Source organism: Ovis canadensis, chromosome 8, assembly GCF_042477335.2.
Source record: "Ovis canadensis isolate MfBH-ARS-UI-01 breed Bighorn chromosome 8, ARS-UI_OviCan_v2, whole genome shotgun sequence".
Lineage (NCBI taxonomy): Eukaryota > Metazoa > Chordata > Mammalia > Artiodactyla > Bovidae > Ovis > Ovis canadensis.
In genome coordinates, this window is record NC_091252.1 from 47,447,442 (window position 1) to 47,474,788 (window position 27,347).

General features: G+C 37.1%; 1 protein-coding gene across 1 annotated transcript in view; it reads left to right on the forward strand.

The window, feature by feature from the left end:
- ASCC3 (activating signal cointegrator 1 complex subunit 3) overlaps window positions 1–27,347 on the forward strand; it is a 341,814-nt gene that overhangs the window by 299,035 nt on the left and 15,432 nt on the right. Inside the window, exon 37 of the mRNA XM_069599227.1 lies at window positions 11,306–11,530. Coding sequence (XP_069455328.1) covers window positions 11,306–11,530 — 225 coding nt within the window. The remainder of the gene's footprint in view (window positions 1–11,305; window positions 11,531–27,347) is intronic.

Genomic DNA, 27,347 nt, shown 5'->3' on the forward strand with positions numbered 1-27,347 from the left:
AAAAATGTGAAGTTTTAAAGACAGGAGCAAGTTGTAAAAATATGTTTATAGCTTTTAAAGATGGATTGCAAAATGTGACATTTAACCATGCATAATTATTATATATTGTTGCTAATCTCAGTTATTCCCTTTTAGGATTCAAACCTGATAGCCTTGAGATTTTTATTCTTAAGAGGAAAATATCTAAACATTGTTAAGCCATAAAGCATTTTTATTATATCCTTGAAAACTGAGGAATTTTTTTAAGTTTCATCAAAGAACAATTTTTTAAGAACTTAGCTGTAAGTCCCGGGAAATAGAAGTTTTCTTACCACTGAAACTATTTTAAGTACAACAGACCTACTGCTACTCACTATTATAAGATCCCTTAAAATCCAGCTGTCAACCAGGTGGTCATTCTTACAATGGAAAGAATAAGGTATTATTTCTTGTTCATATTTAGTTTTGGCAAATGATTCTGTGGTTGCCCTAATTGGTTGAAAGCCAAACATATGTCCATAAGTTTAAGACATTGATATAAATCAGACACATATTCTCAACATAAGGCCTGACAGGAAACACACATAGATCTATGAGTAATTACAAGTATATCTGTCAGTGTTTACATGTTTGCCATCTGCATATGATAAAATTATTTTGATATTTTATTCCAGTAAAGCAAATTGTATGCATATTAGACAAATATTTTATTGCTTAACTAGATCGTAGTTTTACCATTTTCCAATAAATGTTTTATAACGAAGGGGCTCTTTTGTTACTTTTTAAGTTCATTCCTGGTATATCTCTCACTGCACTTTGAGGTCATTATAAGTTCCATGTAAGTCTAGTTTTTAGCAGTCTTCTATTTTAGAGATGAACTTTATTTATTATAGTGGTATATAAATTATTATATATGGACTTCTTGTGGTGGCTCAGATGGTAAAGCGTCTGCCTACAATGCAGGAGACCTGGGTTCGATCCCTGAGTTGGGAAGATCCTCTGGAGAAGGAAATGGCAACCCACTCCAGTACTCTTGCCTGGAAAATCCCATGGACAGTGGAGTGTGGTAGGCTACAGTCCATGGGGTCGCAAAGAGTCAGACACGACTGAGCGACTTCACTTTCACTTTGATAATTTATTCACTTTGAACAGATAATTTGAATAAAAGTATAAGTCTTAAGGTTAGAAACAATGCTGCTTAAATATATATATGATTTAGAAAATAAGTTATATCAGTTTTTTCATAAATTAATGGTTGAATAAAAGGTAATCTGAAATAATAAAGATAAAAATAAAGAGGCATTTTTTTATCCCTTAATATATCTAGACCTGGATCAGGAAATGCCAGATTAATTTTTAAATATTATTATAAAATATATAATATACAAACTAATTTAATCCTTCAGAAAGGCACAGAAATTAAACAGGGTTCCTATCTGGGAAATTTACTGAAATACTCTTTCTACAGCTTCAGTGGCCAAAAAACAGTGTTGGAATGTGAGAAACTAATTTTGGTTTGTTTTAACGCCTCAGAATGTTACAGATTAATCAAGTGCTACTTAAAGTCTGGAATTCATTAACTTCATATGTTTTGCTTTTCCAATGACAGAGATTGTTACAGCATAAGGCATCTTTAGTCGCTCACCTTGGTCAGGTTTACCATCCCCACTGTCCAGGTGCCCTCTTACCTGTTCTGCTTAGTGTGTTCAATGCAGGCAGTGATGTGTCCAGCAACATAAAAGTACTGGTTTCCTGTTACGTCAGGCTTACTCAAGACCATGCAGCAACCTGTTCCGGCTGTTTGTTACCTCAGTGATTTGCTTAGGTGAAGCAGACTCTTACAGTCACTGCAGCTAGAGTAAACACTCTCACACATACACAAACAGAACTCATTTGTTTATACATGTTCACTAAAGAGAAAAAGCAGTGTATATGCTACGTATTTGATAAGCTTCTTGTTAACAAATCTAAAAAGTAAGCTATATGATCAGCAAATTTAAGGGCCACAAGGACATGTAAGACTTATATACTGAATAAAGGTACCCAAGTCCTAACTAAACCCAAGTGCTCCTAATCTCTGAAAGACATACCTCATCCGTATAGACTGGCCAGATTATTCTTCCAAGAACAAGCAAAATAAGTCAATGATACAGTGGTGTGAGCGTGTCATTATGTAAGAGTGTATATCTTCACTAAACTAAAATCAGTGAGAGGCCTGCCGTGCTGCAGTTCATGGGGTCTCAGAGTCAGACATGACTGAGTGACTGAACTGAACTGAACTGAAAATCAGTGTAAATATACAAGCAAAATGTAGTAGCATACATACATATGTTTATGGGTTGTTTTTTTTTTATTTTTTTACTTTATGTGGAGTAGCTGAGTTTATGGCATTTGTCGAACAGATTGAGGTTTTTGGTGAAAAGGGAAACAAAATGAAAACTATTGAGTGAAGAGCAGGGCCCATTTGATGTGATTATGAAAGATGTTTCTTTATTCTGATTTCTCTTTTGCAATCGAAAAACAGTAGCAGGGGTTTGCAAGCAGAGTTCATCATAGGTTGTCAATCACTGTCACTCAACATTTGCAGGGAAGATGTCTTTATTCAAGGACAGCTGGGCAAATCAGAGACATAGATTTGCAGTTAGTAACCTGTCCAGCCAACAGTAAACAAGGACAGGGCAGACAAACCAGCCTCTCACATGAAAGTATAATGGGCTCCACTGACCTCACTGCCCTCCATTCAGCTTCAATCCCAGTTGCATAAAAGCTTCATTGCCCACTTTCAATTTCCTTTAATTACCTACATGATGTAGATAAGAAAACGAACCTCACTTATAGTCAGTGATCACACACAGGAAATTAACTGGACAAGTTGTTTAGAATTAGAGGAGTAATTTGGAGATAAATAGAGTATCTTACTGTGGAAGAAGAGGCTAGAAAGGACTTTTGTTTGCCCATTTGTTTTTAAGCAGGGATTTTATTATTTTACTAACTCTCTCTGCAGATCCTGGGTTTGCTGCTTTCCTAGTCAATCTAAATAAAAAATCTCCTTTGTAAGTACCCTGAAACACACAGAATAAAATATTTGAAGGAAGTGAGAGCTAAGTAAAGTGGTGAAGCAAACACGCCATATTCTAAAGAACTCAGAAAAATTGTGAACTGGAATGCCAGGAATAAATAATCATGGTTTTCACAGAAGGGTCTGGTGGAACAATTGAGGGTTAAACAGCAGTGTCTTCCACCATGTCTTTATTTCAAATGAACCATAATCAAACCAAGAAAAAATAAATTCAAAATGCTGATAATGTTTTTATATATTCTAACTGATCTAAAAATCAGTATTTTTGTTTCAATCTTGTGGGTTACAGCATTTAAGTTTTAAGTAGAAAATACTGTAGGATTTCAGAGTACTGTAACTATCCATAACACTTTTTCTTCAGAAAAGTTGCAGCAAGTGCGTCATATAAATGGTTCTTTCTCTTCCCTGTCTCTTCATTGTATTTTGAGTTAGTTCACTGAAGAAGATTGAAAAGAGCATCTTTCCTTAACACACACTGATATGCTTTTGTGAACATTTAATTAATGTAATTTAAAAGAAACCAAGATGGAGATTGGAGACTAAAACCTCCAGTATCAAACCTGTAGTTCAAGAGGATATAATTTCTGAATATTTTATCTTTAATTTGGCTGTCTTATACTGACAATATTGTCTTTCAAAGAATCGATATTTTCTGTACCACAGTTACATAAAAATTGTATGATTACTTGGATAAAATGAGTGTGCCCCTACTAGTAAAGCATCAGTTAAAAAAATAATAATAACCTGTTTCTTTGAAAAATATTTAAGAATCATGCTATTTTTAAAGTGAGTTAATTAAATGTCATTTTAGGTAGGGAAGTATTTTTATATAATTGTAAACAAAGGTTTATAACTGAAAACTGTAGAACAAAATTCAAATAATTGAATCTTAAGCCTCAGTTAACATTCTCTATAGTATGAGGTATGGGGATTATTATTATAGTAATAATGCCTGACATTTATACAGACTCTTACAGCTTTTAAGTGGTTTCATAAGCACTATCACATTGACTCTTCACACCAAGTCCCAACTTGATAAGGAATTTGGGACTTAGGTTCAGTTATTCTCAGAAGGTCACATAGCTTGTAAATGGCAAGGCTGAAAATCCACCTGTTATATCAGTTCCCAGACCCAGTGTTCTCTCTACCACCTCACACCATGCATACCACCCTCATGATCTCTAACATTTCTTAGGGGATGAATTACTTGCTACATTCTTTGGATTCCCCTTCAATGCAAACACTGGAAACAGAAAAGGAGGGACCCTCAAAGGAAGTAATAGCTTTTGATGAGACTTCATTTAATTATGGATAATTTTTAATTACAGGAACTTTTATTGATTTGATTTTTTTTTAATTTTATTTTAGTTTTTTATTTTTTAAATTTTAAAATCTTTAATTCTTACATGCGTTCCCAAACATGAACCCCCCTCCAACCTACCTCCCCATAACATCTCTCTGGGTCATCCCCATGCACCAGCCCCAAGCATGCTGTATCCTGCGTCAGACATAGACTGGCGATTCAATTCTTACATGATAGTATACATGTTAGAATGCCTTGATATTTTTAAACATAAATCAAATGTCACCTCTTTGAAGATCTCACAAACAGTGTCTTTGTAAAATTTAATAATGAAAACGACATTACTAATCAAAGTGAAGTGAAGTGAAAGTCACTCAGTCATCTCTGACTCTTTGCAATCCCATGTAGCCTGCCATGCTCCTCCATCCATGGAATTCTCCAGGCCAGAATACTGGAGTGGGTAGCATGTTCCTTTCTCCAGGGGATCTTCCCAACCCAGGGATCGAATCCAGATCTCCCGCATTGCAAGCAGATTCTTTACTGTCTGAGCTATCAGGGAAGCCCAAAAATACTGGAGTGGGTAACCTATCCCTTCTTCAGCGGAGCTTCCTGACCCAGGAATTGAACCAGGATCTCCTGTAATGCAGACAGATTCATCACTAGCTGAGCAACCAGGGAAGCCCACAGCCACAAGGTCGTGTCCAACATTTTTTGCAACCCTGTGGACTGTAGCCCACCAAACTTCTTTGACCATGGGATTTCCCAAGCAAGAATACTGGAGTGAGTTGCCGTTCCATCCTCCAGGGGATCTTCGCGACCCAGGGAACCTGTGTCAAACCTGCGTCTCCTGCATTGGCAGGCAGTTTCTTTACCACTGAGCTACTGGGGAAGCCCTGGTATCAAAAGAATAATATTAAATACTCAAATCCACGCATGTATTCTTAAGTGTTTTCCTGTAGTAAGAGGCTGTGTCCCTCTTTTTGAACTCAAGTTTGAACCTTATCCTATCACTTTCCCTTTTTTACCTTAAAAAAATTTTCCTTTTACTGTCTTTCAGCTCAGTCATAACCTCCTGAAAGATACATTCCCTCTGACCTACGGTCATTATTTGTACCCCTCCCTTACTTGTCCAGTTGTCATTTTACATTTATTCATGGTCAATTTTGATTAAGGTTTAGCTCCCCCATTTGACTATGAAGCTTAATGAGAGTAGGGGATTAATCATGTTTCTTTTTTTCCACCATTTGGTATGCAGCAATAATATATGCTAAGTAAATATTTAGTAAACAAATGACTAAGACATTGTGCATTGTGTTTATTAAAGTATTTTTCATTTTTATTATTAAAGTATATAGATTTTGCAAAGAAATTAAGGACTTGATTAACAAAGGTACTCTTTGATTGCTTTCATGCACCAAGAAAATCCATCACTGAATTAAATTTTTCAGTAAGATCACTGAGTAATCTACATTAAAGATTTGATTGCTCCCCTAATCAACCTAGAAAGATCTCTCCACTGCAGAGCATTTTTTCCAACCTAAAATGTACTCAGCTGTTAGCAGACTCATCTGATACTGATACTGCTGGCAGTGAGCAAATTCATAGTCCTGGTGAAGCAGGGGATTAAAGCAATAAATCGGGGGTAATTCAAGCAGAATTGGCATGATTTGGAGAACAGTGGAGTCACATCTTACATACACTTTATATTCTAAAGTAAGCAAATACATTAAGAGGCACTAATGATAAAAGTTACCTGAAAATAATCCTAAAAGTAAAATAAGTAATTTTGAGTAGTCAGTCTTGTTCAGATATGCCAGTTCTCATTGACTTTGACACCACTGGTTTTCCCTCTGGTATTAGAGCAGATCATTGTTTCTTTAGCACCAAATGAAGTAGTTGCTTGCGTTTGGAAGTCAAGCTTTATGAAAAAATGTGCATCTTTGGTTACTAGAATCATATGTCACACTCTCAGAAGTATTTGCAAACTAAGACTGGGAAATGCCTAGTTTATATTGTTGCCTGCTAATCAATCAATTGATATCTAATCTATCTGTTTCTCTCTCTCTCTCTCTCTCTCTCTCTCTCTCTCTCTCTCCCTCTCTCCCCCCTCCCTCTCCCTCTCCCTCTCTCTCACACACACAGTGTGGGAAAGAGGAGTGTGTAATGTATATAATAAAATGTGAACAGGATTGTACAGAAGGAAGTAGATTACTTAGATAATACTATTAATTAGTGCTTTTAGCCAAATCCTTACTTTCCATATAACATGATTTTAATTTAACTTTTCACGTAATTTATAAGTCTAAACCTGTTTCCTACATATCTGAAACCTAGAGGACCAATACAGTTGTCAGTATTAAATAGTTATTCAATTTTCTTTCAGTAAAAGATCAGTTGTTGTTCAGCCGCTCAGTCATGTCTGACTCTGTGACCCCATGGACTCCATCCAGCATGCCAGGCTTCCCTGTCCTTCACCATCTCCCAGAGCTTGCTTAAACTCATGTCCATTGAGTCGGTGATCCCAATGAATCAGAGGTGGTTGTATTTTTTGAACAGTATAAAGAAATCTAAATATAAATAAATTTTAAATTGTGAAACAGATTTAAAGCTGATTTCTTCTCCTTCCATCTCCACCCAACTATCTGGATTGTAGCCCTTTCTTTAAGTGTATTTTGCACGCTTAACAGAAAGCTCCTGCTCACTGAGTGTTCCCAGCCTCTCTGTTATTAATAGCATCATCATTCTCCTCATCCCTGGGGCTCAAACCTCAGACCCCTCCTTATCTGTTTTTATGGATCTGCTCGTATTATTTTCTGCGCCTGGAATGCAAGGAATCTCTCTCCCTCTCTCCTCTTCTTCAAATTGTTCTAAGCCTCGAACGAACACTATCTCTTTTAGGAAACTTTCCAACACATCCAATTTACTTCAGTCCTCTTCTCTGAATAGCAGTATTTTATTCTGCACTGAAAATAATTATTTGTATAAATTGTCTTCACTGATATCACTTCGTTTTTTTGAAATAAAAGGTCATGTTTTAGATTTCCGAACCATCTTCTTCCTTATCTGCTGTTGCATTTTCCTTAAGCCATTTGGCAAGGCTGAGATGGACAGGCTTTGATGGGGATTTGAATGGAGCCCAGATACTAGGTTGAGATATGTCAGTCATCAGGTGACAATGTATCACCCCTGAAATTCACCTGAAATCAAAAATAATAGCCCTGCCATGTATAACTGGTCCTTGTTTGGCAGATGACTTCAGAGAGAATAGGAAGGAGTTGAAATGACATATAAAAAGAAATCCAAGATGACTCGTAGAGGCAAAACATTAACTGCTACATGTCAGTATACACTTCTTACATAAAGCAGCACAAACTGGTGAAGACAGTGCTCAAAATAGTGTAAAGCAGCTGTGATATTTTTGACTTACAAAACAAAGTAAGACAAGAGACATAATTCATGGGAAAATGTCATGATTCTTTTAATATTTCTGTTAAATGTCCTGGTTCCAGGAACACTATTCACATCTCTGTTCATCTAGGTACCATCTGCTCATCCTCAGTATCAGCCTATCTGCCTTTTCCTTCAAGAAACCTATATGACCGTCCTAACTTGGTCAGATTTATTTGCCAGATTCTCATGCCCTTTTACATATTTTTTTCTTCATAGAATTTATAACCATATCACAGTTACATTTATGTGGCTGAATAATGTCTATCTCCCTCATAAGGTGGATATTCAACAAATATTTATTACTGTTTTCTATTTGTTGCCCTTGTTCTATGTTCCTGTTTTTGTCTTTTGTTGTCTTTTTTGAGCATTTTATAAGATTTCATTTTCTACTCTCTTAGCATATCAATTATATATATATATATATATATATATATATATATATATATATATATATATAGTGGGGGGGTGGCTTTTTTTAGTGGTTACCCTTGAGTGTACAATGTCCTTTTCCAAATAATTGAATTCCACTTTCAAGTAGCAGTATACACTAGCAGGTAATGTAAGTATAATAACAAAATAGTCATAATTCCTTCCATTTCTTGTTTCATTGCTGTTGTTCATGTCACTTATATACAAGTCATATACATAAGCATAAGACATGTGCATAAGCATACATGATTGAATACATTGTTATTATTTTGAACTAAGTATTGTCTGTTAGATCAGTTAATAAGAGAAATGAAAGTTTTTTATTTTTGCCTTCACTTATTCCTTCTTCAGTGTTCTTTTCTTTATACAGTGCCAAATTTTGAACCTATATTATTTTCTTCCTCCGCAGAGAACTTAATATTTCTTGCAAGGCCATTCTACCAGTCTGTTGCCAATAAATTAATTCAGTATTTATTTGTCTGAGAAAGTTGTATTTCTCTATCCTTTTGAGGGATAATTTCACAGGGTATAGAACCTCTAGGTTGGTGGAATTTTTTTTCTCAACACTTTAAATTTTTCATGCCACTCTCCTCTTGCTTGCATGGTTTCTGCAGTGAGTAATTCAGAAGTAACACTTACCTTTGTTCCTGTATAGGTAACATGAAGTTTTTCCCTGTAGATTGGTGTCTGACATTAATGGGGAGCGGGAAGGATTTTCAATCATTGTTTCCACTGTTTCTTCTCTTACTTTCTCTTTTCTCCTTATGTCCCATTATATATATGTTACATCTTTTGTCATTGTCCCACAGTCCTTGGATATCATCTTGTGTCTCTTTCAGTCTTTGTTCTGTTTGCTTTTCAGTTTTTAGAGATACGATTGTTATATCCTCTAGCTCAGAAATTCTTTCCTCAGCCACATCCAGTCTACCAATAAATTCACCAAAAGCATTCTTCATTTCTGTTAGTGTTTTGTCTTTAGCATTTCTCTTTGGCTCTTTTCTAGGATTTCCATCTCTCCACTTCTATTGTTCATCTATTCTTGTGTGCTTAGTCACATCCAACTCTTTGCAACCCCATGGACTGTAGCCTGCCAGGCTCCTCTGTCCATGAGATTTCCCAGGCGAGAATACTTGAGTGGGTTTCCTTCTCCAGGGGATCTTCCTGACCCAGGGATCAAACCCACATCTCCTGCATTGCAGGCGGGCTCTTGACCCCTGAGCCACCAGGGAAGCCCTCATCTGTTTTTACATGCTGTCTGTTTTATCTGTCAGAGCTCTTAGCATATAAATCATTATAAATCATAGTTGTTTTAAATTCCTGCTCTGATAATTCTAACATCCCTGCCATGTCTGGTTCTGATGATGGCTCTGTTTCTTCAGACTGTGTTTTTAGCCTTTTGGTATACCTTTTTTCCTGATAGCTGGACATAGTGTATTGGGTAAAAAGAGCTGCAGTAAATAGGCCTTTTGTAATGCAGTGAGGTGAGGCACAGAGGTGTAGGGGGAATATCCTCTGGTCCAGTGATCAGGCCCCATGTCTATAGTGACTCTACACTGTGAATTTCACATCTGTTTCTCAGTTTTTTTCTACCTTCCCACCTTTGGTGGGATAAGATGGCTAGCTTGGGCTAGAGTGGGATATTCCATTCTTCCATGTGCAAAGCTGGAACTGGTTACAGTTGGGTATTTCCCTTATCCAGGTCAGATAGGTTCTGATAATAGCGGTTAGGCTCTAATTAACTAGTTCTCCTGAGAGCTGGCCTTGCTAAGAAGGACAGAGTGCTCTGGCATATTTCAGAATGGTTCTTTTCCCCTCCCCTTGCCAGAAGTCCAAGGGGATTTTTCTCTGGTATTGACTATAGGAATCTGGTTGGGCTCCTGAAGGTAAATCTCATAGTATTGTGAGGCCCCACAACTTAGTCCCCATGGAGCTTTTAGCTCTTGGAATTGCCCACACTGAATCTCCCATAATTCATCAGTTACAGTTCAGGGTTTCTTACCTTCACTTTTTCCTGTGACATTTTCTGCCTATGAGTCTCTGCTCCTCTTAGCCATGACTCCCTGCATTTTCCAGCCTTGGGGACATCAGTTTGTCCTGTGTCCTCCCTTCTCATATGGATCCAAGACCATATGTTGTTGGTTTTTTTCAACCTCTTCTGCTCTTTTTTTTTAATTGATGTATAATTGATATACAGTGTTGTATTAGTTTCTGCTTATAGCAAAATGTCAGCCTGTTCAGCTTTTTACTGATACGATGAAGTGGTGGCTTCTATGCTCCTTGGATGTGGAACTGGAAACCGCCAAATATGAACAATTTTATTTTAATCTAATTTATCATAGTAAGTCTTAAGTTAACGATCCTGGTCTTCACCATTTTCTTACCTCACCAGTCCTATCCTCAGCCACTTTTCTCCCAGCCCTGCCTATTTCTTCCACTCATTCTAAGTCCCCAAACTGACTATCCCTTTAATATTCTGTACTTACCATATCATAGCATTCATTTCCACTTTGTAGAACTTGTTTTTTCCTGATGAACTCTCAGTTGCTGATTTACTGCCATGGGCCCACTGTCAAGCATGATGTTTGATGCTCACTAGAATCTGTATTACTTTTGTTGACTATATAAATAAGATCTTATATGAGTTTCAGATATATTATAAATTACTAGCTTTTGCTTAATATGTGTGTGTTAGTCACTCAGTCATGTCCAGCTCTTTGTGACCCCACAGTCTCTACAGCCCGCCAGGCTCTTCTGTCCATGGGATTTTTCCAAGCAAGGATACTGGAGTGGGTTGCCATTTCCTTCTCCAGGGGATCTTCCCGACCCAGGGATCGAATCCAGGTCTCCTGCATTGCAGTCAGATGTTTTACTGTCTGAGCTACTAAGGAAGCCCGAATATTATTCGTAGTATTGAACAAAGCAGAATTTTAAGGGATATGGTTATCTTAAAGGTTTTTCTAAAGCATGTTTTAAATGTTAGTAGTTAAAGCTAAGTACAGTAACTATTATACTTTTGATCCAGTACATTAATATATGTATCTATGTGAATTTGTACATTTTTTCAGGATGCAGAAGAATATACTGATTTGCCAGTAAGACACAATGAAGATCATATGAATAGTGAACTGGCAAAATGTCTTCCCTTGGAATCGAATCCTCATTCATTTGACAGCCCTCACACCAAAGCACATCTCCTACTGCAGGCGCATCTCAGCCGAACCATGCTGCCCTGCCCAGATTATGACACTGATACCAAGACAGTGTTGGACCAAGCTCTCCGAGTATGCCAGGTATGAAAGTCATTTCTAATTGTCTACATTTTCTCCTGTTCTTTCTGGATTTTTATTCCCCTGTTGGAGAAGAAAATATACTTGTGTTTAAACACTTTTATTGTAGCATTATTGAGAAAAACCTAGTGAATGAAATCAAGAATTTTTGAAGGAAAAGAAAATGTAAATGCAATAAGGTGACAGTTTCAGCCATCCATTCCATTGAAATTTATTGAAGGTAAACTGAGTAGCAGGTATTTTTCTAGGTTCTGAGCATACAGCAGTGAACAGGACAGAAGAGACCCTGCTGTAATGGGCTTTCACTAGAGAAGTAAAAGACAGACAATTAAAAATATAGGTCAAGTGGCAATCACTGCTCTGTTAAAATAGTAATAAAGTATAATAAAGGAAATATGGAGAAAGATGGAGGGTGCCATTTTGCCTATGAAGTCATTTAAGAAAGAAAGGGAAGGGGGTGAGCCATGGGCTATCTGTTTAGAATAGATTCTAAACACCTAGAAGACCTAGTGCCACAATTCATGTAGGAACTTGCTGAGTATATTCAAGAAAAATGAAGGAGGCCATTGGAAAAAAGTTGAAAAGGAGTGGTTTGAAATGAGATCAGAGAGGGTGGGCATGGAGACTGTAGAGAAAATGGGGTCAGGTCATGTAGGGAGTTTGTAAACCATGGTACAGATTTTGGTTTTACTCTGAATGAGAGAGAAGCTGTAGAGCAGTGGTTCACTAATGGTTATGGTAGTTATACAGATATCTATGAATATTTGCCATATTAATTCAAACAGAAATTCTCGAATATTACTTCATTTGAAAGTAACAGTTATAAACCCATTATATGTTAATGATGTTTCATAAGAAATAACTATTTTGAAAACAAGTGTAATAGTGTTTTACATTTTTGCAAATATCTTTCATATCTCACTAGAAGTCAACTCAATTCATTTATCATCTTTTAAAAGCAGTCTGTTACAATATGGTATTTTAATTGAAGTATCTGGAGGAAATCCAGATACGTTGTTTTAAGAAGAAAGAGTATTTGTATAGCCTTTTCAGAAAAGTGTAGATATTCTCTGATACTGTACAAAACCTTGACATGTGATAGTCCTTAGTTAGTTGCCATGCTGAATCTGAAATCGTAATCTCTGAACTTTATAGCTTGAAAGCTATAAGGCTAGGCAAGAAATGATGGTGGCTGGACCAAGTTGGTGTGGGTAAGACTGGTGAAAAGTAGTTGGATCCTGTATATTTTTTAAGGAGAATCTGTTAATGAATTGAACAAGGGTTTTTAGGCAAAGCATGAAGCCAAAGATGATTCCAGAGCTTTTCCCCAGAGCCACTAGAAGGCTGGAGTTGCCATTTCCTGGGAGATAACTGTGAGAGGAGCAGGGTGGGAGAAGCACCCTTGAAGGATTGAGCTTATAAGAGACTTTGATTTTCTACTTTATGCCTTTTGGGACATTTCTATAGCAAAAACAAGTTTTAAGGTTTTCAAGAGTCTGATGGTGTTTTTAGGACATCTCTGGTGGCTCAGATGGTAAAGAATCTGCCTGCCTAAAATGCGGGAAAATTAGGTTTGATCCCTGGGTTAGGGAGATCCTCTGAAGAAGGGAATGGCAACCCACTCCAGTATTCTTGGGGCTATCCTAGTGATTCATCAGATGGTTAAGAATCTGCCTACAATGGGAGAGAACTGGGTTCTATCCCTGAGTCCAGAAGATCCTCTGGATAAGGGAACAGCTACCCATTCCAGTATTCCTGCCTGGAGAATTCCATGGAAAGAGAAGCCTGGTGGGCCATGAGATTGCAAAGAATCAGACACAACTGAGCAAGTAACACTTTGACTTTCACATGGTGTTTTTAAAGGTAGAGTAAATGAATCTGAAGATTTATGTATGAGTGAGTGAAGTCGCTCAGTTGTATCTGACTCTTTGCGACCCGATGGACTGTAGCCTACCATACTCCTCCATCAATGGGATTTTCCAGGCAAGAATTTCCTTCTTGCCGTTTCCTTCTCCAGAGGATCTTCCCAACTCAGGGATCAAACCCAGGTTTCCTGCATTGTAGGCAGACGCTTTGCCATCTGAGCCACCAGGGAAGTCCTAGATTTATGTATAGCCATTTACAAAATCAAAGACTTGAGATAACCTAGGCATCTTTCAGATTATAGAACACTGCAAAATATTACAGTTTCTCTTATTAATTCTGTATCTGTCTAGAATATCTACATAAATTTATGAATATATATATCTAATGACAGGAGATCCAGAATAGTATCTACCAAAAGATTAACAGTAGCCATCTCTGTCACAGCATTTGGGGTAATTTTTAATTTATTTTCTATGCTCTTCTAAAATGTTTGAATGTTTTCAAATGAGCTTCTAACAATTTTATTATCGGGAGAAAAAAAACTTAATTTTATTACTTGAAAGAATAGAGCTGTTTCATATAATATTCACAAACTATCAGGAATTAGAAAGGCTATAAGGCTATAATACACAAGTAAATTTTTTAACCCTTTTTTGTAGCTAACATATGGTTTATCTCCCTAGGAAGATGATTTGCCACTCTTTATTAGTCCCACTTTATCAATGAAGGTTAAAGTTCCTAAAGTTTTAGCTGTGGCCACGGATGCTCATTTGTGTTTCCTGCAGCCATTCTTTCTCCTCCTCGAAGGCTGACCTGTTAATGAATTCAGGGTCAGGAAGGGTTGGAGAGACATTACAGGAGAAATTAAGTTTTTGTTCTTACAGGTATACTTACAGGTGCACGTATTTACATCATGTATAAAAGTTATAATATATATCAACTCATTCATAGTTTCTTTTTCATCACTCAGTCAATAATGATTCAAAAGCTATAAATAATAGAAATTGGTGATTTTACAAGGAGTCTGTTTCTAAATTTACTCTTAAGGAAAAGATTCAGTCAGGTACTTTTCGCCTCTACTTAAATATTCTTATATACCATTTCTTGGATATTTATATTTCTTAAAAGTTTTTTGTTCCATCTAAACAACATCTAAAGAGAAATAGGTCTTAATTATAAAAGTAATACATGTCACTGTAGAAAATTTGGAAAAGCAATATATTAAATTTAAAGTCATTCATGGTAGTTACATCTTCACCCCTATGAATATGAGACTCTTTTTGGTTGATGAATTAAAATTTTTTTAATTTAAAAAAATGTTTTTTAATTTTTTTCCATTTTGAAGTGACTTCAGACATTAAAAGTTTGTAAAACATAGTATAATAAAATTCCCACGTGTCTTACACTGGGCTTCCCCTAATGTTAGCATCTTGCCTCAGTGCTGATCCTGTTAACTAATCTACAGACCTCATTCCAACTCTGTCCATTTGGACTTTATCCCACTAATACCTTTCTCTGTTCCAGGATCCAGTCCAGGATCCCACAGAGCACTTAGCTGTCACGTCCCCTTCAGTCTCCTTGACGTTCGGGACATTGGCACGTGTGAGGGGCACTGGCCAGGTGTCTTACAGAGCTGTCCCTCAGTTTGGGCTTGCCTGATATTTCCTCATAATAACATTGAAGTTACATACTCCTGGTTAAGAATGCCACAGAAGTGATGTTTTATCCTCTTGATATATCATATCAGGAGGCTTGTGACATGGATGTGTTATTACCAGAGATGTTGACTTTGTGCACTTGAGGTAGCATCTGCCAGGCTTCTCCACTGTAAAGTTACTTTTTTTGTCATTTTGTAACTAATATGTTGTGGTAAGAAACTTTGAGATTATGCAGTTATCCTGTTTCTCATCAAATTTCCCTACATTATTTTCATCATTCATTGGAGGCTTTCTCCTGAAACAGTTATTACTACTGTGATCTTTTTCTATCATTCCCAGAATTTCCATTCTCCTCCATTTATTTATTTAGTTTATCTATTTATATAAGTATAGGCCCACAAGTAGTTAGAGAGTGGTTTTAGAGATGCTCACTGACTTCATTGCTACCTGGGTGTCGTTACCTGTAAGCCCCCTCAATGGGGAAAGCTAGGAAATGTAAGTATGTATATACATAGACATCTGTATCTGTTTGTTTATCTACTTGAGTGTGTGTACATGTTTGGATATGTAGAAAACATTTGTATTCATAAAACCATGAGTTCATTCCAATACCTCCAATTCTAGTTTAATACCAAGAGTTCATTTTAGTCTTTCCCTTTTTAAAAATTGTAATTCTTTTCTCTACCCATAAGAAACTTGGCTCTCACTAATCAAAATTTGTTTACTTAATTCCTCCATCCTAGCCTGATATAGCTTTAGAATGACTAACCCTTACCCCTGCCAAAAAACAAGTTTACTGACTAGAGTAAATAGCTGTGTATAGTTCTTTTTTGTCTTTGGAGGCTCAGAGGCTCTTTTTCTTTATGCATTTACTCTCTCTCTTCCTTTGCAAATTTTTATTATGTTATTTTCTAACCTTTTTAACTTAATAGTTTACAACGTCAAGTATTCTTCTCAAGTATAATTTCTAATGGCCACATTATATTTTTTCATAAGAAGGTCACAGTTTGTTTAATTAATTCCTATTGTTGGGCATTGTGTGTGCAATTTTCCGTTAGTATAAATTACAAGCATTAGTTATGTTTATGGGCTTTCCTTGTGGCTCAGCTGGTAAAGAATCTGCCCACAAAAAAAAATAAAAATTTAAAAATTTAAAAAAAAAAAGAATCTGCCCACAGTGTGGGAGACCTGGGTTTGATCCCTGGGTTTGGGAAGATTCCCCAGAAAAGGGAAAGGCCACCCACTCCAGTATTCTGGCCTAGAGAATTCCAAGGACTGTATAGCCCATGGGGTCACAAAGAGTCAGACATGACTGAGTGACTTTCACTTACACTTAGTTATGTTTATAAATGTAGATTTGGCTTTTTAGAAGCCATCTAAAAAGAAACTTAATTGTAAAGAAATGGCAAGCTTCATATCCTAAATCCTCTCATTCCTACAATTTTTTTTTAAGATTATGATAAAAGTAAACAAGCCAGGAGGAGGAAATATTAGGGTTGCTAATGGAAAATTCGAGGGTAAGTCATGACATGATAATTTTCCATGACAGAGTGACAGTTTTCATTATTGTACGCTATTGTTCTCATTTGCTACATTGATACCATTGGCCTGGAAAGCATTGGTTCAGGCAGTTTTCCAACCCGAAGCCCTGCTGGCTGATTGAATATTATACTGCCCTCATGGGACATCAGCATGACCTTGTGTTCTGAGTATAGGACTTGGTACCACCATCTTACTATAAATTCAGCTCTGCTCCTATTTTGGTATAAAGGCCTTAGGCAAGTCACTGAATCTCTGCTGTCTGAATAAAAAATAAAATCTTACAAGAGTGGGACATTAGTTAATATTCATAAAATGAACAATGATTTGAGGACTCAAGAAACTAAGTCTGTCTTAGTCTCCTCATTCTTAGTAGTACTTTTACTTCCTTGCTTTTTCATAGTCAATTAACTCTAAATTCTGTTATTCCCTTTAATTTATAGAAATATACCTTTTACATGAGCTATCATTTCGGTTATGAAAACTGTAGTCTTGATTACCCTTGTCCTGGGGAATCTGGTACAAAGAAAAGCATAGTTGTTGTAGACATGTTTGCTCTCACAGTACAGCCTGCCTTGGCTTCTTGTACCCATTTGAAATTATGTATCAAGGTCATTTGTGGGTTTAAGGTGTTTTTGTCATGGATCCTTTTAATATTTTACTGTTAGTAGCATTTCCATTTTCATCCCACCCCACAAAAATGAGTAAAACTTTATGTACATATCTCAATTTTTAAGCCTGCTTAAAATATGCTAGTTTAAAAATTGAGCAATTGTAAAATTACTCTTGCCAGTAGTCTTTGAGATCCTCTCCTTGATTACATTAGCTCTAAAATATATTTATAAAATGTAATAAATGATGTGACATACTTTGTGTGCCACATATACCCAGGAAAAAGTTAACGTTAGCTTTTATAGGAAAATTAAGTATCAAAAATTAAGATGACTTGCCTAACTTTTTCAAATTTGATGACCAAGTCAGAACTATTGAAAAGTTTCAGGTGTCTTGATTAACGCCACACTGTATTTTGTTTGTTTTTTCTTTTATCAAGGGAAAAAATAAACTGGTTTTCAAATAAGTTAAATAATTTAGCTAAAAGGTGATCTGTTGCGGCAGTCCGTGCTGAAACCAAATGAAGATACCAGGACTTTAAATCCTGCTCTAATAGCCGTGATCTTTTCTAAGAAGTGCCATAAGTCTTTACATTAAAATCATCTTCATTTCAATGAAAAGTACTTAAATACAATACTGAGCGAAATAGTAATAGAGTACATGATTTATCTTGACCACTCCCACTACCTCTTATATAGTATTTATAGCAAAACTTACCAGTAATTAGACACTCTCAGATGTTTAAGGGAAAAAGGGAAAGCAGGGCTCGAGGAGCTGACTAAGTGAGCTGCGGACCAAAATGTGTGATTCAGAGTGTAATTGTGCTGTCAGTTTGCTGGGTTAATGTGGAAAAGTTGCTTTCAGATAAAGAGAGGCCAAATTTACCCTTCAGCCAATGCTATCTACCCTGCAGCTTAAGTTTAATAGGTCAAAATATCTGTGTGCATTTTAAGATTTATTTTAAAGGACTTTAGCAATAATGGGCTTCCCTGATAGCTCAGTTGGTAAGGAATCTGCCTGCAATGCGGGAGACCCCGGTTTGCTTCCTGGGTTGAGAACTGCTGGAGAAAGGACAGGCGACCCACCCCAGTATTCTTGGGCTCCCCTTGTGGCTCAGCTGGTAAAGAATCTGCCTGCAATGCAGGAGACCTGGATTCAATCCCTGGGTTGGGAAGATCCCCTAGAAAAAGGAAAGACTACCCACTGCGGTATTCTGGCCTGGAGAATTCCATGGAGTGTGTAGTCCATGGAGTCGCAAAGAGTTGGACATGACTGAGCGACTTTCACTCACTTTAGCAATGATACTCTTAACCACTGCAAGATACATCTCATGAAAGGAGAACACACACACACAAGCAGAAATATGACAGTGTAGATTGATTAGAAAGATCTCTGAAAACCTATACTTGCAAATTGAAATTGGAATTAATGTGTTAAATACTAAATTCAACCAGAATATTTGAAGAACTGCATATCATCCCTGCACTCCCACACCAAAAAATTGCTATTTAATGATGGTCCCTAAAGCAGGCTATCATTAATAGTGTTGCTGGTGAATACTTGTTGAGAATTTTCTTTGTAGCAGGCTCTGTTCTACTTTGATTGCATAGACTTATTTGCTGTAATAGTCCAATGAAATAATACAATATTATCTTCATTTTACAGATTAAAACTAAATATCCTTCCCAAGATTATATTAGGAAAACAGTTTTCAGCATAGGTTATCTATATAATAAAACTTTATCTTATTGGATTCCCTTTGTCCTATAAAGATGGATCTAAGAATTGTACTCTTGGTCTAGTCTGGATTTATTTTAGATGTCAGAATGTCACAGGAATTTCTACTTTTCTTTTTAGACCAAGAATTCCCACTAGAACATGAATAATATTTTTTAATTAATCCTTTCTTTTCAGAGTATACTCAAATCTCCTCCCTTTAATTACTTTAGTTCCCTTTCAACAGTTGGCCTATAATTACTTTAACCAGTTTCTAAGAGGGACTTGTTAATATGACTGATGTTTGTAATTGCTTTATTATATTATCTGAAATGTCCAATTGATATGCTGTTTGCCAGTTGATATGTTTTTTGTTTCAACAGCTTATGATCCTTCCCAAAGTTTTTATATTTTTCTTGGTTGCCCAATAAATTAGCCATTTGATTCCTCAGGTTCTCCACCAAAAATTACAATAATTGGAAGCAATGAGGGAAAGATCAGGTTGCTGATACAACCACAAGAAGAAAAGGGAATGCCATAATAAAGATACTCCTATAATATTAGTAAATAGTGATACACACTATTAAATGACTGTGCTTAGACTGACAATTATAACACATATGCAAACATTTCATGTTCCTGTGTTCTTCTTTAAGGTTTGCTTTCTCTGCTTAGATTAGCTTCTTGGCTTCTCTCAGAGTAACTACCTCTCCCCGGGAAGCAGCTTTTGTCCCCACACCTGGTCCTTTTTGAAAAAGTTCAAATGTCTAGAAGCAACAGGCAATCACAGAGATTCCTTGCCCCAAGACACAGAACTACCAATTCCCTTCAGAGGTAACAGACATCTCCTCTTTACTGTTGGAGGAGAGTATAAAGTTCTGTACTCTGAATAACAAGGCACATGTTTATATAGATTGAATTCATCATGTTCCATTGTACTAATGGAAGTTGGCAAAAAGTAAACCAGGAGACTGGCTTTAAAAATGATCTATTAATAGGTGATTCAGTGCCTGAAAGAAAACATTTAGGCAGCTATGTTCTGATGGGTAAGTTTCCATTGTTTTGTAAATTCTTGCATCTAACTTTAACATAGGAGCTGTCATTTTATATCTTTTTCTTTAATGCCCAGGCTATTTTGAACAGGTAAGTTTCCAGCCTTTCTTCTCCTTCACCTGAGATAACGTGTAACTCATATGCTATATACTTTAATAAGTTACATAAACAGAAAAAAGGGGGTAAATATGTGAATTGGTATGCTTTACTTCTTTCAGAAAACCTTAAATTTGTGAAACTGAATCCCTGAAAGTTTATTGGTAGGGTTGTTATTTAGTCCAAACTTCAGAACAGTAAGTTGACCTCTGTAACAATATCTGATAATGTGTATTAAATTTCAAATAACTAGTATCACATTTTTATAACCCACAGCTATTCTGAAAACAGATTGCATCTTCAATCTATTTTAATTGGTAAACTTAAGATATGAATGTATTACCTCATTAGAGTCAGAATAGAAAAGAATAGGATAAGGGAAGCAAAAGAAGATACAATGATATGAATATTTTTATTGACCTGAATATTTTAACTGAGTGAGAGATATTAGAACTGTAGCTGGGTCTATATTCCCATTAACAAATGATCCCCATTTGTAGTAGATTAGAAAGCTAGACTATTAGGTGATACCAGGAGATAAAACTGCCATGAAGCAAGGCTAATGTAACCTTTGAAGCGTATTTACCTACGGATGCACTCAGCACAGGCTCAGTGGGCTGTGAATGTATTGAATGTCTGTGTCAATTAAATGAACAAGTTCTAGAATCAGAGTCAAATATAGTTAGCGGTGAATAGTCCAGTGTTGCCGAGCTTAACCAAAGAAGTACTGCATCAAATCATTAATCCAGAACTTGTAAGAAATATTTTGATGTAGCAAATCATAGGTTAACTCTCCTGTATATTCGTAATAGAGTCCTTCCTTTCACATTTTTAAATGCCTATGATGATTATTAGATCAAATGAAAAGCTTATCTTTAAGTGGACAGTACAGCACGGTAGACTTCAGAAAGCTTCTTTAAATCATTTTGAGAAAAAGATGGGTAATGATCAGTAAATAATTTTTAGACTTCCAAAATTGGATTATACATATTTAATAATATATAAAGAGTTAATTTTTGCAACCCAAGTCTTTGAAGGATCCTGAAATGAAAATTACACTGTTAAGTTTTAAGTATATCTTTTACACTTTAATGGGTATGTTTCAAGGAATATTAATACTATAAGCGTACATTTGGAGGATTCTGTATCATATCCAAAATATGCTGGAACCTTATCAATAACTATTTATAATGTCACTGACTGTTAAGGTGACTTGGGCATAATTCTTGGCACATAACAGATCTCAGTATATCATGGGTGAATATAATGAATAAATATTTCACTTTTTCCTCTCTAGTTCTTTCTTAGGAGAGGATTGAAAAGGGAGATTTCTTGTGTCCAGATTCTCACAATGTTTTTCAAATTATCTGCCAAGTCTGAATTGTCTACCAACAAATGTCTGTATGTTGTCAACATTCATGTGACCTTATCAAATTCATAGAGACGGGGAAGTCTAATTCAGGCTGCTTTCCTGGCAAGACTGCCAGGAGCTCATGTCTTGCCACAGAAGGCCTGATGAGGTTTTATTAGTGGATGTCTATTTCAAAACAGATAACTCTAAATGAACTTAATCCTGAGTGGTTATTCTTTCAAATGCAAAGATCCACACTGTGATGCAGAATCATCATCCAGCTAGTGCTTATTTTACCCTGTATCAGAGTCACACTCAACAATAGAACACCCGAAGTGAAAATGTGAGTCGCTCAATGGTGTCTGACTCTTTGTGACCCCATGGACTATAGCCTGCCAGGCTCCTCTGTCCATGGGATTCTCCAGGCAAGAACAGTGGAGTGGGTTGCCATTTCCTCCTCCAGGGAATCTTTCTGACCCAGGGATCGAATCTGGATCTCTCCTGCATGGCAGGCAGACTCTTTACCATCTGAGCCACCAGGGAAGCCACGCCACCTAAAGCAAAGCACCATTCCCCACTGCAGATGCAACACAGAGCTAATGCATTTAGCATTTCCAAAACTAACACAAACGTGTGGATTTTGAGGTGGAAAACACCTTCACTTACTGTTGTGGATTTACAGACAATCTCCCTTCAAGGACGATAATGTAATTTGGAAGGCTATTTCCCCCTGGGTGACTCTACCTGTAAGCTTTTGTATGACAATTTGGTGCTGGTTTATTGACGCTAGGATGCTATTATGAAGGATCCTTCTACCCCCAGCTCTTCTTCTCATACCCACATAACAACCCTTTTCCCGGTTGGGGCTGTAGGAAATGAGTAATGCTTAACCCATTTGTGTGATCAATTCACTTAAGCAGCTACTGTGAAATGTTAATCACAACTTTAATTTGTACTGCATTAGCATTTTGATTAACTTGTAGGCTTGCTAGCGCACTTGAAGCGCTTTTACTCATAGTTACAGCTCGGAAATGACTTTTTGATTAATTAAGTTTGTTAGACAGCAGCTGAGCTTCCTGAATGCTAACCTTCTGGGGGTAAAAGTTCAGGAGAAAGTTACTGTGAACAACTGTTGCTATTGAAAAAGATTCTTGTACATGTACTTATAGCATTTTAATTATTGACAAAATATTGTATCATTACTTGCAAGTGACCTGAACCTTTAAAGGAGTGTGCCTTTCTGTCTAGAAAGCTTTTTTTCAGGTTTTCCCATCATTGTAAAACTTCTGGGAGCTCTTGAACTAAATAGTGCATTTTCTAGCAGATGTCTAACAACTAATGTTTTAACAGGCTGCCTAGGCTGAATTACCATAGTGCTTTTTTTTTTTTTAATAAACTTCACATTTTAGAATAGTTTTAGACTTGAAGAAAAGTTACAAAGACAAATACAGATGTTTCCTGGATACCCCACAGTCAATTTTCCTCTGTAGTTAACACCTTATGTCAACCTTATGTCACAATGAACATTTGTCACAATGCACCTTTATTAATATATTATTATTAACTAAAGTCCATGCTTCTTCAGAATTCTTTAGTTTCCTTAAAGCCCTTGTCTTGTTCTAGGATTCCATTCAGGACACCTCATTATATTTAGTTGTCATGTCTCCTTAGTCTCCTCTCAGCTATGAGTTTCTCAGACTTTCATTGCTTTTGATGATCTTTCCATAGTAGTTTGCATTTTCTTGATATTCCATAGATAACAACTTGGTTCCTGTAAAACAATGAAAATGTTATCTTCTTCCATGTATGATGTTTATGTCATTTAATTTAAACATAGCAACATTTTCTAGCCATTTGAACCTTGTCATGACCTTGTTTTCATGTGGTTTTTCCCTACACCGTCACTAAATATGGCGGAGAGATTTGAGGAAAAGGAGAAAATGTCCTTGAAGAGGAGAAAGGTGAAAGGAAGGAAGAACAGAAGTTATAGGTCGTCAGAATGCTGAGAGGGACTAGAGAGGCTGAACTGTCTCGTTTTCCATATGCACAACCCACAGGCACAGCTGACACACTGAGGACTGAATTCACATGCTCTGCAAACTGAAGTTTAGGAAGTTTTTAATGCTGCATCATAGAGCTACATCTTTTTATGCGCCTGTTAACATACCTCTTGGTGTACAGTAAATGATAGTTTTTCCTTTTGGTGAGGTGAGTGATTCTATTTCCTTGCAATGAAGTTGACTTAATTCAGTTACAATACTCAGAGTTTCAGTTTTACCCTTGGATTATTTAAATCCAGAACTCAGGCATATTTCAAAAGATATTTAACGGTTGCGTATCCAGTTCCAGAAAAACATCTACTTTTGCTTTATTGACTATGCCAAAGCCTTTGACTCTGTGCATCACAACAAACTGAAAGATTCTTAAAGAGATGGGAATACCAGACCACCTTACCTGCTTCCTGAAAATCTGTATGCAGGTCAAGAAGCAACAATTAGAACTGGACGTGGAACAACAGACTGGTTCCAAATAGGGAAAGAAGTACGTCAAGGCTGTATATTGTCACCCTGCTTATTTAACTTATATGCAGAGTACATCATGCGAAATGCTGGGCTGGAGGAAGCACAAGCTGGAATCAAGATTGCCAGGAGAAATATCAATAACCTCAGATATGCAGATGACACCACCCTTATGGCAGAAAGCGAAAAAGAACTAAAGAGCCTCTTGATGAAAGTGAAAGAGGAGAGTGAAAAAGTTGGCTTAAAATTCAGCATTCAGAAAACTAAGAACATGGCATCCAGTCCCATCACTTCATGGCAAATAGATGGAGAAACAATGGAAACAGTGAGAGACTTTATTTTGGGGGGCTCCAAAATCACTGTAGATGGTGACTACAGCCATGAAATTAAAAGACGCTTGCTCCTTGGAAGAAGAGCTATAACCAACCTAGACAGCATATTAAAAAGCAGAGATATTACTTTGCCAACGAAGGTCCGTCTGGTCAGAGCTATGGTTTTTCCAGTAGTCTTGTATGGATGTGAAAGTTGGACTACAAAGAAAGCTGAGCACCGAAGAGTTGATGCTTTTGAACTGTGGTGTTGGAGAAGACTCTTCAGAGTCCCTTGGACTGCAAGGAGATCCAACCAGTCCTTCCTAAAGGAAGTCAGTCCTGAATATTCATTAGAAGGACTGATGCTGAAGCTGAAACCCCAATACTTTGGCCACCTAATGCAAAGAACCGACTCATTGGAAAAGGCCCTCATGCTGGGAAATATCAAAGGTGGGGAGAGAAGGGGATGACAGAGAATGAGATGGTTGGATGGCACCGCTGATGCAATGAATATCAGTTAGCGTAGGCTCCAGGAGTTGGTAATGGACAGGGAAGCCTGACATGCTGCAGTCCATGGGGTCGCACAGTCAGACATGACTGAACTGACTAAACTAATAACCAAATGGTGGATTAAAATGTATTTTTAGATTTTAGGTTTTCAAAACTCCCATTGACAAATGTTCTGAGACAATTCTCAGTTAAATGCATAATAATTTGGAATCTGCATAATAAAATCTGGACTCTGCATTTTTCTGTTAAGTACAAAAGAAAGGATAGATGTAAACCACTGTAAATCCTTCTTAAAATAAGACACGGTATGTCTTCAGGGTGTGTCATTCAGAGGCTGTGGAATATAGTGTGATGAGCACAGATATAAAGTTAGAAAACCAAGTCTTCTCACTTTTCATCAGTGTGGTTACAGTCACTGGACTGGTGTGAGCTTCAGGAGACAGTACTAATGCCTCATAATTGGTGTTGTGAGCTATTTTTAAAAGTGTTGTATAGCCAAAACACCACTGTACAAATATTTTCATCACACTTTATGTATGTGCTGTGTATACAGTTTGAGTTTATATAACTCATTGCCACTTTTCAGAATAATTGAATGGAATGTACTTTATTTGATACAAAACGCAGATCTGTTGTCAAACTTGCATTTTTAAGTATAATCTATAGTAGAAAAATATCTGTAGATTTGGATAAATCCATCCTTTGCAGGAATAGTTTACATCTCTGTGAAATGTGGTTGTATTTATTTTAAATGGCAAGACCAAGCTTGATATGCTTGAGGAATTCTTGAAATCAATTCAAAATAAGTGTTGAAGACATGAGGTGTATTCAAGTCAGAAAGCATGTCCTTGACTTCACGATGCTTATAGCCTAAAAAATTTTCTTCCAGAGAGTGTCCATCTTCTAAACTCTAGTTCTTTTTTGATTATGGGCATGAGAAGCAGGGTTGTTTTGGGAGGTAGTAGTGGTAGTGGTTTTACCTTTGCACAAAGCTAAGTTCTTAAATGTTCCCTGTGAGTTCTACATGAGGATTAGGTCTGGAATGTTTGTAGTATATGTACCCATCTTTGTTTTTACCCCTCCTTCTCTAGCTGTCAGTCAGACACATACACCACCTCGTTTCTGTGATCTCTTTGAAACTCCTGGGCTGGCTCGTTGTTAGTGCTTCTTCAGTAATCAAAGTCTGCCTCCTCAGATCTCTCCAACCACACCTTTCTTCTCAGATTCCTGCTTCTCTTATCCATGTACATTTTACTTTCAGTGTCTATAAGATTTCCTTTTCAACTGTGTTCCAAAGTCTGGATCTCTTTTCCCACCTCCCTCAAACACCAGTTCATAGCGTGCAGCCCCATTCCAGCTCCTCCAGTCACCAGAGTGGCTTCAGCAGATGACCTTTCCAACACTGTAATCACATTCATCCCAAACTCCGCTGCTGTAATACTACATCCAAACCACTTCTGCCGCCACCTCCATGGCGTCACCCTCTCACTCTCCTGACCACAGCTTCTTTACCCATCAGCATGACTGAACATTTCTGTTACTCATCAGCCAGGAGTCTCTCCTCGCCTTCCTGATTCTATGATCCAGTCCTCGGTCGTCTGTGACCTCACTTAGCACCCACACAGGATTGGCCTTCCAGCTGTCCACTTCAACAGTGATGTCACCAGTAACCTAAAATCTCAGCATCTGAATTGTCTGCTTTCACACCCAAATTAATCCTACTCATTATTGTCAGAATCAGTCATGAAACATTACTATTTCTATAATTTCTCAATGTTTCTAATAATTTCTATAATTACTCTTTCAAAGTCATGCTGTTGAAACTCACCAATGCTTAGCTTTTATTCACATCAGTAATTCCCCCCAGTACTTATTCCAGATCTTTTCATGCTCCTTTTCAGTACTTTCTCCCAGCAAGAGGTGTCGCCTCCACTCACAGAGGTGCTAGATACCGTGTGATATGAGTGCTGTCAATGTCCATAAGCTTCTTTCAGAGCTTCCCTCTCTGCCATGACTGTTGCGGTCTCAGTGACCAGCTGAAGCCACTCTTCTCTGTGAGGCTCACATGCCCCAGGCATGGAAACCTCTTTTTCTGATCCTAAGAGGGCCTTTCCTCTCTGGACATCTGACTCTGTGCCTACTGTAGGCTGCCTTCTTTTGTGACTTATGTTTTTCTGCCCCAACTCCAAGGGTACTACAATCCCTCTGAAAGATAGAAAGGGAACTTTATAAAAACAAATAACAATATAGTGTATGTTGGCATTTTATTGGAAGGTCAAGGCTTGCATTTAACTCTTCTGGCTTCAGAATGGCACCTTGGTTCAAATGAGTTCAAAACCAAATTCCTTGCCTGCTTTCCAATAAAGAAATGAACCACCCCATAGTTTCTGTTGATTATGATAGTGTTAATTGTAGTATAATTTTATAAATTAATGCAATGCCAGGAGTCATATTTCTAGTCTGTCACAGTAGGAAATGACAGAGAATTCTGAGTCAGCAATCAACTGAAGTTGATTCCAGCTTAATAGGAAAAAGTCTCCTGCATGGAGTCAGCCCCCACCCATTTTGCCCCTAGACTTAGAATCATCC